Raw genomic sequence first — 12,619 nt, forward strand, 5'->3', positions numbered from 1 at the left:
CATTTGCTGCGACACCTCTACCTCCCAGCCACGGCCTTTAATAGCAGAGCACTCCGGCATGCCGTATTCACCTATATCCACAATATGGCCCACCCTGGGATACGGGCGACGCAGAAGCTCGTCGCGATCCGATACGTCTGGCCGTCTGTGGACGTGGACATATAACACTGGGTAAGAGCTTGCCGCTCGAAAATTCAGCAACACACCGTCTCCCTACTCGCACGCTTGAACTCGGAACACCTCGACATCGCGGGGCCCCTTACCCTATCATCCGGCCACCGTTACCTCCTAATGGCCATGGACCGCTACACTCGATGGCCCTGGATCGACAGCCGAAACCCTGGCGCAGACCTTCTTGTCCACTTGGATATCGTGGTTTCTTGTTTCCTCCCAACTCGCCAATGACCGCAGTCCGATGTTTGAGAGTCGCGTGTTTTCTGCTTTTACTATTATCCTTGGCGCATCCACACTTGGCACCACCACCTGTCATCCAGCATACAACCGGATCGTCGAGCGAATCCGACGGCGCTTAAAAACCGCTCTCATGGCCATGAAGGCCGAATGCATTAGTCCGACGACCTTCCCTTGGTCCTCCTTGGTCTTCGCTTCACCCTAAGCTGCAGCCAGACCTAAGCTGCAGCTCGGCTAACCTTGTCTATAGTTCCAGCCTATGGCTTCCCGCGAACTACCTGCGGCCTTGCCATCGTTCACCCCCCAACGTCCGACTATCTCGAACGCCTGCATCGGAGTTTTTGCCCACCTCCGTCCCGTACCTACACGTGCAAACTCCTCTTGTAGGCCTCACTTTCCTCAGGAGCTTGACACTGCGTCCCTAGTCTTCCTTCGGAGGACGCTCTTCGGAAGGCGTTCACACCCCCTTACTCTAGTCCCTACCCAGTTCTTGGCCGCGCTGGCAAGAACTACCGCATCTCCATAAACGGTAAATAAGATATTATTAGTGTGGACCGGCTCAAGCCCACCTTTATGGCGAACTCCACCATCGCCGCCGTCCCGGCCGCCCCTCCTACTCACAATTCACCTCAGCTCATATCTGCCATGTGACTCCCGCCAGCTCGAGCGCGTCACCTGGTCAGAAAACTATCTGCTGCCTTTAGCGAGGAACCACGTAGCGGTAGCAAAACTTCATAACACTCCATTCTTTTTAGAAACGTTAGTTGGTGATGGGATGAATGTTTGGGTGACAGTACTTCCGTAGGCCCCGCTATACCAAAGCTGGTTAACTGAACCAAGATCAAGGGTTGCCAGTTCTTGAACTTAACACGCACTTACTTTTTACACCCGTTAGTCAGTGATTGGATGAATGTTTCAGTAGCAATAACTCGTTTTAGTGAAGCAGAGTTAAGTGTTAAATTCAAGTTTAGTGTCCGATGGTTAATAGACGTCTCTCCGTTTATAAACAAATGACGTCATAGTGTTGGACAGCGCCACCAGTTTGGTAGAATTGAACTATGCTCAAAGCTATGGGGCGAACGAGGTCGCGCCCGAAAGGCACGGTCTGTAGCGGATTAAGATGACCCCTGAAAGGGACGCGACCTTCGGTTCTACTATTCGTTCAATAGGGGGCAGCGAACAAGTGCCCATTCGTGTAAAGCAGCTCTTCCCTTCCGATCTGTTTCGGTTTCGGTCTGTCTACCGACGTCATGATGACGCTTCTCCGGTAGAGGTCTATTGAAGTTGCTGGAACAGAATCATAATGTCGCCTTTGTGCTCGGGCGTTTACAAATAGGGACTGTGTGACAAACTGGTGGCGCCGCGGTGCGGCCTGCGGAGAAAGTACCTTGCGTGATAGCCGCCGGGTAGCCAGCTTTGTTTACATATGGGGTAGCTCACCATATATGGGGTGTCTTTTTTGCCACTCCTGAACTGTTGCATCGCCAACTGTGCCAGCACCTAAAAGAACGCTTCGTTAGGGACCAGATGCTTCATTTCTGGTGATTTCTATGCTTCCAATACCACCGATGGCACTCGCAGCGAATAGCGTTTGGGACGCGCATTCGGCCATTACATGAGGTGTGCACAACATGAGCGAATATATTCTATTTCTTTTGTTCTAGTTTAAATGGAACTGAACGAGGACCTGCAAAATGATCAATGATTTACAGTTGCCACTTTCGTGACAGTGAAACACCGCTGGATGCTGTATCACACTCAAATGCACCGACCAAACGGCAAACTATTTCGAGATAATGATTGAGGTGTTTCATGTGACACACAATTGCATTTTCATACGAGTAATTTGACTGTATCACACTTATATTTGACTCAGTAGCTATGGAGCTTCATCGTCAAAGTATAGTTGTTTGACGGAACCAAAACAGACGACGTGCCTGAAAAAAAAAAAAAAGTACATCTGTATATGTGTAAGAAGATTTGCGCCGCTTGTAGTTCGTAGCCCGTGTAGCAACAACAAACTTATTCGAAGGTAAGATACCGGTAATGTATCACCGTACGGCAGCATTTATAATGGTGAGTCATATTTCATATGTTAAAATGTGTCGGCATAAGTGTTTAAAAATGAAAGCATGAGTTGGTGTACTTGAATTGACCTCCTTGAATTGCTTACGGCGAACATCTCCAAATTGTGCTATTGTGCCTCCGCGCACCATACTAGGCGTATCTGATTAGAATAAATATCTCGAGGGCAAGTCATTACAATATATTGCTGTTTATAGCTATTTTCCATTTTCAGTCATATTATGTGTCTATACGAAGGGTTCGGAAAAAAAAAAGAGAAAGAAGCAGCGACATGGGGTATTCATGAGTTGCGCAGCAACAATATGATGTTTCTGCGCACGGACTCCTGGCCGAAGAGTTGAGCTGTTAAGATTACAACAAATATCGTGCGATTCTGTTGCGAAGTGAAAAAGTACGAAGTTACACCGTTCTAACATTCGCGCACTACTTTCATAAAAAGAAGCGAGAGAAGGGAAGGACGTTGCCCACCTCTGTGAGCTCGGCAACGGCCAGTTCTTTCAGCACTACCAGTAAGCTGTAATACACATGGGAGATAATAAAAGAAAGGCAACCATTTTCTGTTGTTCAAGTAATGGCGCGACAGCTTTTCAAACATCGATGTATCGATATTTCTTTTACAACTACCGATATGCCGGTAAAATATCGATGTTCGATTTTATCGATTTTTCTACGCTGTTGATATCTATACAGTGAATCCCCGTTATTATGACAATGGTCGTTCCCAAAAATGTTGGTCATAATGCGGACTTGTTATATTAACCGGGGGGATCTGCAGCGGTTTCACTGTATTGTACCCCAGGAGTATGGTCATAAAGCGCGCATGTCAGATTATCGGGGGTCATATTAACGAGAGTTCACTGTAGATATTGAAAATTTCGATATTTTTTGCATCCCTACTAGCCAGCCTAATGAGCGCTGATCTTCGAAGCCCAATCAAGCGACACACCTGGTAATTTTTTTATTAAAATTCCCTAAATATCTCCCACTTGAGAGTGGGCAACCGACTGGAGTGAGGTGGGTTCGCGTCCTCGGCCTCGTGTCCAAGGCGAAGCAACAGGACACCTCCATAAGATAATCGTTAGACAATTACTTGCTAACGTTCTGAAATCATCTTTTATTTATTTCCAAGTACCTTGTGGCGATATGTAGTTACGTGGGGGAACAGAAGCCAAAGAAGGACGAAGAAGGAGCTATGGACCACTCAAACGGCCAGTGCTTGAAGTGGAAGAAGAAGAGCCCCCTTTGCATCATCCCCCATCCACCTACAATCAGCTCTGCATCATATCATTGAGTATTATCGCGAGTAGGCCCCATTCACCGCCTCCATCATCTCAACCATCGCATTCCCCCTCTAGATTGTCGTGGTCATGTCATAATCATAGCCTAAATCGTCAATTCCATAACCCTTTACCAATCTCTCTTTTGGCTAATGGCCATTCCACGACCTACTACTATACATCCGCAAACCTCCCAGCGCTGGTGTAGTAGTTCTGGCAATCGCCGCTTGGCTATGGGATTTGGCGCTAGCTCGCACTATTCGTTACCAGTAAGAGAGAGAATAGCGCGTGCTTAGCAGCTGCCCGTGTAGTACGAAAGATGGTGGCAAGGATGACAGTGTCATTCCCTCTCCCCAATAATGCTATGTGGCGCTTGCAGTTGCCACTACCGTAACTATTCCATGACCCGGCTCTCCCGTAGTATAGAACACGACCAACTAGAATCCTGGACAACTGGCAATCACCTGTGGGAGATCCGGGTCATGGGATAGTTACGGTAGTGGCCACTTCAAGCGCCACATAATATTATTGGGGAGAAGGAATGTTGCTGTCGTCCTTGCCACCGTCTGCCGTTGCTACCAAGCTGTTGCTAAGCACGCGCTATTCTCTCTCTCACTGCTTCGTCGTCGTTGTCAACTCAGCCCACCATGCATTGCCACGGTTTCGGCAAGTCACGTCATAACGAATAGTGCGAACTAGCGCCAAATCCCATAGCCAAGCGGCGATTGCCAGAACTACTACCTCAGTGCTGGGAGCTTTGCGGATGTCTCTAGTATAGTAGTAGGTCGTGGTATAGCATAGGTCGTGGGCCATTCTCCAGAGGAAGAAGAAGAAGAAGCGGTACATTGTCTTCGATTCCATCCGTTGATGCGTCATGACTCTGCTCCTGCTTAGGCATTTTTGAAAAATGTCATCCCTACACGACACGCTAAGCCTGATAAAACGGACAACAACAAGACCAACAACAGGGCAGCCTGGTGGTGTCGAGACGACCACAGCCGAAAGCCTTCTCCCGGTACTTCTACTCATTCTTCTCGCACTCATTTTTGGCATGGGCGTTTGGTACTGGACTCGGACATCATTGAGAGTCGCGAATCGGTCCAACAATACCTTCTGTTGCCCCGCCGTAGCTGAACAACTCTCGTGGACCGTCAACCGATCACTGAATCCATGCCGGAGCTTTCACGATTACGTCTGCAGCAGAGTGGTTGGTTCCACCGATCCCAAATATAGCCGCAGGATTTACATGCACTTCGCTCCTAAAGTTCAACAAGGGATGGCAAGTGTGTATTCACTACCTGCTGGTGAGGCCTTAGTTCGTTTCTACAGGTCTTGCTTGACACTTAAATCAAGAGCCGAACTTGCCATTCAGTTTGCTGACGCTATCGTAGAGAACGTCGATGTACACCGGTTCATGAGTGGCGGAGAGATTGCAAGATTCCTGTTTCTGATGCACTACAAGTATGAGATTTCATCTCTCATCCGTTTTGAATTCGATAGAAAGATGATCTTGATGAGCAGTGAGGAGGACCTCAAATCGATGTGGACATGCGAGGAGTGCGTCACTACATTTTTGAGCCTCTTCAACAGCAAATTCCAGACTTCTCTTATCGTTTCCCAGCTGAGACACTTTCAAGACCACTGGTTCGCCAATATGCGCAAGTCCGTCGTTATGGGTGGCATCAATATTGTCCGCCAAGCATTTTCCGAAGCGCCAGATGCAGTTTGGCGGGAATTTGTCGAAGGAATCGGTGTTATGCACCCGCACAGAAAGCTCGCAACGATGAATATCACACTGCCTCTCGAAGACATTTCCAACCTACTCCGCCTCCTGGCTGATCCACGCAACCAGCCCGCTAGCGTCGCCTACATGCTGCTTGTCACTGTTCACCTCGCAACAGACATTCTAGCCCGCATGTTCAGTGATCCTGTCCAAAGTGTCCCGGTGTGCTGGGACATCACCAAGGGTGCGAGAGTCATATGGCAAGTGTTGTACGCAGAGAGCCTAACGAACGAGACCATGGACGATCACTTTCGAGAGTTATACCAGCAAGCCGTTGAGAGCGCGATCCATATGGCGATAAGCTCTGGAATGTTCCCGGCGAAGGACCGAGGGCAATTGGAGTCGGTGCTCAGGGGAGTTCGACTCATTCTTCCACGTGACTCTGCATTGCTTGACGTCAAAGTTCCTAATATGACACGTTTGTTCGGCGACAACTTGATGCGCTACCGCAAATACATGTACCTCGTGCGCTACACAAAGATACAAAGGAAGATTCCGGAACTCATGACGTCTTTTTCATTAACACCAAGCATGGGGTTGGACTTCATTATGGTTCCCACGGGCTTTTATAGAAGCAGTCTCTTCAACCATCCGCGCAGCTTCTTTCTCAATATGGCCGTCTTTGGTCTTCGGATCGCGACGAAGCTCTGGTCCAACATGTTTAATTTCAAGAAGCTCTACTTCAGCGCTGAGAGTACAGCAAGTGTGCGCCGTTTCGAGCGGTGTGTCACGGAAAGATATGAGGTGGACACCGTTACTATTCGAGGTGCCATACTGGCTCTCCGGTCGGTGCTTCGTATAGTGAGGAACAAGAAGTGGAACAACGACGTACTCGCGTGGGGCCTTTGGAGGCTGTCGGAGGGAAAGTTATTTTACATTCGCTACGGCGATTCGTATTGTACCTTATATTACTCGAAAGGCGTTTCAGCTATTTTAAATGCAGTTTTGAGAGAGACTCGAGACTTCGCTTCAACCTTCATGTGTTCTGCAGAAACGCCAATGTTTCCGAACGAAACTTGTTTGAAATGATCGGAAGAATCAGGAGATGCAGTCTTCACGACCCTCACATGTTCTTCAGCAGGACTTCCTGCACGACATTCCTGACATTGTGCTGAACATGTTTCATAAATATGCATGTAAATAAATAATTTGGCAAGGTGTACACATACAGTGTCTTTAGAGGGGGTGTCCTTGCTAGTCGGCTTCGAAACAGTTGTGTCATTTCATTTCTCGTTGATGTCCGGTTGTGGTATTGAAAATCCCACGTGAAATAGGGGGTCATGCTATTTGATGGAAACATGACATGAACAGACGTCGGATGTTAGGATGCCACTGCACGACCAATCAGAACATGGCCTGGAGGATAGCGACGCCTAGGGTTGCCACCCTTCGTAGTGAAAAATGCCTGCTGATGGAGAGGAGGTGGAATAGATGTAAAGGAGGAAAGGCTCGCGGGAAAGGGAAGTGGGTGACGGGTGGACTCTCACAGAGAGAGAAAGAGAGACCGTGTCAAGATAATACTATGAAACATATGTTCCGGTGTCTGGCTGTATCATTGATGCTAGAAAGTGGTATAAACAGGCATGAACGCTACACTGGATCGTACTAGAGCAACCGGGTTGGACTGCCACTTACTTTGAAAACGCATCGACGCAGACGGAGATCTTATGGTGGTTGCATATTGCATTAGTTCTAGCTAGCTCGACACAACCACCAATAGCTTTGCACAACCACTGAACTTGTCCCCTCCGAACACAAGACTTAATGAATAACAATGATAATAATAATAATAATAATATATATATAATAACCGTAATAATGCATAACCAAGAAAACTACTAGTGACTGCGGAACTGGGTCTACGCTGCAGATTTATTGAAGCTGTAGTGGAATGTTGAAGGCAAAACCCAGCAAAAGCCCCTATGCCACAAATACCGGCAAAAGGCTGCCGCGGTATCACCTTTCTGCCGGCAGAGCAAGCAAATAACCGGCCGTGCCTGCATAATACCGGCCTGGTGGCAACCGTAGCGATGCCGCGGCAGTGCGAGCGTCTGGACTTCTGCTTTCTTCTCTGAGCGAGGCCCTTGTTGGGAATCGACGAGGACGTTTCTGCCCACGCGAGTACCGAAAGAGAAGGAGGGATCGCGAGCCCGGCACTCGGGGGCTGTACCTTCGTTCAGGCAGTTTGGTTCCGCCCCTCTGGAATAAAGTGGGACCATATTCATGACAGTGGGTCTCCGAGTTTCCTTCCTGTAACATATATTTGTTGGTGCCGAAACCCGGGAGTCTCCTGCCGCTCTCCTCCGTCAAGGAATCACTCGGATACCGCTGCCATCTTCGCCATCTTCAATGAGTCGTCCACAGAAGGCTCGTACCGTCCTTCGCGCGGCGGTGACACGGCTCCTCAACAAGTTGGAAAGCCTGCACATCTCCGATAATCCAAACCTCAGCGAGATCACCGATAACGCTCATCTGCTGGAGCAAAAGGCTGGACAGTTGCGAGAGGTGGACTCAAAAATCCAGGACGGAGTCAGCGATGACGCGTTCGAAGATGAGTACACTACAGCCACACGTTACCAGGACGATATTTACCTCGCCTTGGCAAGAGCTCGTCGCATTATCGCGCCCAGTGCTGCCGTCGCACCCGCTCCTCGTGAGCCTCACCAGCTTCCATCCAGCATTATAACGGTCGCTCTTCCGAAGTTGCAGGTCCCCACATTGCGGGCAAGGCAGATGACTGGCAAGCGTTTTGGGATCACTTCCGAACCACAATTCACAACTGCGAAGCTTTGCCCAGAATCGAAAAGTTTACTACTGTTACTGTTTACTACTTTATCTACTGTCCTACTTGTCGGGTCCAGCGAAACGTTCCGTCGAGGGAATTGCCATCTCTGAAGCGAATTATGACACGGCGATCTCGACTTTACAGAATCGATTCGGTCGACCAGCGGCGCTCGTAGATGCTCACATCGATAAGCTTCTCAATTTGCCCCTTGTATCCTCGGCTAGAGATGTAGAGAAGTTGCGAGAGCTCTACGACACCATCATCTTTAGAACCGGTTGCCTACAGAATCTTGGAGTTCCTCAGTCCCGTTACGCAGTCGTGTTGCACCGAGTAGTGATGCGCTGTATTCCGGAAGAGCTGGCCGTCGAGTTTCGCCAGCGACAGCTCGAGAAAGCGCCCTCAAGTCCTCTTCAGCCGCCAGGCGCTGAGGGGCAGATGTCAGACGAACGCTCCGAAACAGTTTCGAGCTTGCTGGCCTTTCTTCGCAGTCATATTGAGAGCCGAGAGGATTGCAAGTTTGCTCATCGTCGTGTATCCCAACGGGAACCGCGGGAGCAGCGATCCTGTCCCTCCCCGGAGCAGCTTCCCAGTTTCCCGACAGCCCTCTCACTAGCAGCCTGCTCGACAAATCACCGTCCTCGTAATTGTCCGCTGTGTAACAGCCCCTCTCACGCTATTCAAGATTGCCACGCAGCTGTGTCTTCCACCGACAAGCGTAGACTTCTCTCAGCCAAACGTTGCTGTTTCCGCTGCGGCAAATACAACCATGTCTCACGCGAATGCCGTTCCTTCAGGTACCTAACGTGCTCCACCTGCGGCGAGCATCACCTTTCCCTCCTCTGCGACATCCAACGCGCCAGTTCTGAACGCTCCTCGCACACCCCCACCACGACGGCTACGTGCGCTCGACCTGCCACGCACGTCCTCCTCCAAAACGATCGCGTCTGGGCACTTGGACGGCAAGCCAACCATCTCGCCCGCGTGCTCTTTGATACCGGCAGCCATCGCACTTACGTTCGACAGGACCTGTCCCGCAGAATCGGTTGTCCCGTCCTCGGAACCGAGGACCTAACGGTGTACACCTTTGGGAGAAGCAAGGCTCCTTCTAGATACCACTGCCGGAGAGTGGCATTGTCCTTGACTAGTCAGCACGCTCATTGTCCTCTCATTATAGAGGCCCTCGAAGTTCCGGAAGTGTGCTCTGTCACTACCCAGCCTCTGGACATACTGGCCCTCGACAAACTGCGTGACCTAGGGCTTGCTGCGGCCGATGCCCCGCTTCCCGATAACGTCGCCGACGCCCACATCAGTGTTCTCATCGGATCCAATATTTACTGGACACTCGTGTCAGGCAATATTCGCCGTCTCACCCCTGGTCTCACCGCAGTCGAAACCCGCTTTGGATGGCTAGTCCAAGGAGCCCACCCCGTCTCCGCCTCAGCCTGTACTGCCGTCACTACCGCGCTCTCGTTCGCAGGACCGCCATGTGAATCCGACATTGACCCGGCCGAAATGTAGCGGTTAGACGCCATCGGAATCACCGAAGTTGCATCCAGCGTTGGATGAGTTTGAGCACCAGGTGGCCAAGATAGGCAATCGTTATCAAGTTCCGCTTCTCATCAAGGACTCCTGCTTCGGCGAACTAGCGGACAACCGAACGATTGCAGAGGCCAGACTCTTTTCGCAGCTTCGTCGCCTTCGCGATCAGCCCCATCTCTTGCAGCAATATCATGACACGATATCGGAGTACTTCTCAGAAGGTCATGCAGAAGAGGTGCCCAACACGTCGAGCCGACTGTCGAACCTCTATTACCTTCCTCATCATGCAGTCACACGCCAAGATGCCGTGACAACGAAGGTTCGGGTAGTCTTCGACGCCTCCTCGCATATGCCCGGTGAACTCTCGCTGAATCAAGTTCTGCACAGAGGCCCAAATCTCAACGCTGACCTCCTCGTGCAACTTATCGCGTTCCGCTGCCATCCGGTCGTACTGATTGCAGACATTCGCAAGGCCTATCTGCAGATCGCGATCCGTCCCGAGGATCGAGACGCCTTGCGTTTGCTTTGGATTAAGAAGCTACCTTCACCTCAAGATCCCCTACCGGACATCCAGGAATGGCGAATGACTCGAGTTCCATTCGGCGCCTCTTCCAGTCCATTTTTACTCGCCGCCACACTACGTCATCAGCGCGGCTGACCGATACCCGGATACCACCGAACGCTTAAAACATGGCTTTTATGTCAACGACCTCATTGTCGGAGCTGTCGGGTTCGTCTGGCGAGCTTCACGTCTTCGCTGACGCCAGTGCGCGCGCCTACGGCGCGGCGCTATACCTTCGAACGATCGCCTCCCAAGGCCAGTGGAACTGCAGTCTTCTCATCAGCAAGGGCCGGGTGGCTCCGCTCAAGACCATCTCCCTTCCACGCCTTGAACTCATCGGATGCCTCGCCGCCGCAAGGCTCGCTGCTCACATACTGCAACTTCCGTTGCTCACATCTCTACCCACTTATTTTTGGACCGATTCTACAATAGCATTACACTGGATCACAGCCGACCTACCGTCCAAACCTGCCTTTGTTCATCTACTGGCTTCGGCGGTCGCAAGGTGACGTCTTCGTCGGCGAGATTTCAGCGCGGCGAGCAGCTCGCTCGATCATCAGCCATCAGACTCTTCCGACCTATACTGGACGGTGACGGCATTCTCCGTGTCGGTGGTCGCCTTGAAGCCCTTCCCGACCCAAGTGACCTAAAACACCCTATCTTGCTCCCAAGCCATCACCGCCTCACGTCCCTCATTATCATGTATGCCCACCTCCGCCTCTGCCATGCAAGCATTCATACAACGCTCCTCGATCTCCGCGACAGATACTGGCTGCTCAAGGGACGACAAACTGTTAAACGCGTACTTCGTCAGTGCCGGCGATGCCGCCGCACGAGACTTCGTCCAGAATCCGCGCTTGTCGCCCCACTACCTCGCGAGCGGATAACACCGACCACCACCTTCAACGTCACTGGCGTGGACTTCTGCGGTCCGCTGTATGTCCGAGTCAGCTCAAGCGCCTCATCTAAAGCATACGCGGCCCTCTTTACGTGTGCGGTGACTCGAGCAATTCACCTCGAGCTCGTCACAAATATGACGGCCCCGGCTTTTCTTCTCGCTTTCCGCCGTTTCGTCGCCCGACGCGGTGTTCCATCCCTTGTATATTCCGACAATGCCCGCACTTTCCACCGATGCGCTCACCTCCTCACTCTCCTGTCCACGGAACCCGTCCAAGATTTCGCCAGCAATCTTCGCATCACTTGGAGGTTTAGCCCCCCTTCTGCCCCCTGGCGGGGTGGGTGGTGGGAGCGCATGATCCGCACGGCGAAATCATCCCTAAGACTGACCCTCGGCCATAGTCGCAAGACATTCGAAGAACTGGTCACCATTCTTCACGAAGTCGAAGCGGCCGTAAACAGCAGACCCCTCACTAGCATATCCACGGATCCTCAAGAGGTGCTCCCTCTTACCCCGTCTCATTTCCTCGTCGGGAGTCGTATTGCAAGGCTGCCGCTTCTCGAGAACGTCCAGCAAGAGAGCACGCCCTTGACGTTACGCAGACGGAGCGAACGACGCCAGCAAGCCATTGAAGTGTTCTGGAAGCGCTGGAAAAGGGAATATGTCCTCCAGCTCCGTTCTGCGCACCAAGGTGCTGGCGGATTTCCTACAGCTCTGAAGCCTGGTGATCTTGTCATCGTTGAAGACGACCGCCTCCCACCATTGTTGTGGAAAACTGCCATCGTTGTAGCCACACACCCGGGGCGCGACGGGATCGTGAGGAGCTTCACTATCAGTCTCGCAAACGGAAGAGAAACGTCACGTCCTGCTCAGCGTCTGTACCTGCTAGAGGCCCACGAGGACACCACAGCCGCCCCCGGGAGGATGTTGGGAATCGACGAGGACGTTTCTGCCCACGCGAGTACCGAAAGAGAAGGAGGGATCGCGAGCCCGGCACTCGGGCCTGTACCTTCGTTCAGGCAGTTTGGTTCCGCCCCTCTGGAATAAAGTGGGACCGTATTCATGACAGCGGGTCTCCGAGTTTCCTTCCTGTAACAGCCCGTCGCCCTCACATATACGGGAACTCGGCAGATTCCCTTTGCCGGTTATCAGCCTACCCCACATACGTCTCTCAACTCTCTACCTTACAAATTTACGGTAACGCGACCTCCGTATGGTTACCGAAACCGTTACTTTCTTAGAGCCCCCTGTTTCTTCGCCGACCATATTTCTTACTCTT

General features: G+C 51.3%; 2 protein-coding genes across 2 annotated transcripts; both read left to right on the forward strand.

Moving 5' to 3' along the window:
* The first annotated feature begins 7,905 nt into the window (after nt 1-7,905).
* Nucleotides 7,906-10,538, forward strand: LOC135400471 (uncharacterized). The gene is made up of 3 exons (XM_064632302.1): nt 7,906-8,296; nt 8,418-9,785; nt 9,898-10,538. Exons 1-3 carry the CDS (start codon nt 7,906-7,908, stop codon nt 10,536-10,538), a joined length of 2,400 nt encoding a protein of 799 aa, XP_064488372.1.
* A 244-nt stretch (nt 10,539-10,782) lies between these two features.
* Nucleotides 10,783-12,387, forward strand: LOC135400472 (uncharacterized). Its single transcript, XM_064632303.1, has one exon. The coding sequence runs from the start codon at nt 10,783-10,785 to the stop codon at nt 12,385-12,387; it is 1,605 nt and encodes a 534-aa protein (XP_064488373.1).
* The last annotated feature ends 232 nt before the right edge of the window (nt 12,388-12,619 follow it).

The sequence above is a fragment of the Ornithodoros turicata genome, chromosome 7 (genome assembly GCF_037126465.1).
Source record: "Ornithodoros turicata isolate Travis chromosome 7, ASM3712646v1, whole genome shotgun sequence".
NCBI lineage: Eukaryota > Metazoa > Arthropoda > Arachnida > Ixodida > Argasidae > Ornithodoros > Ornithodoros turicata.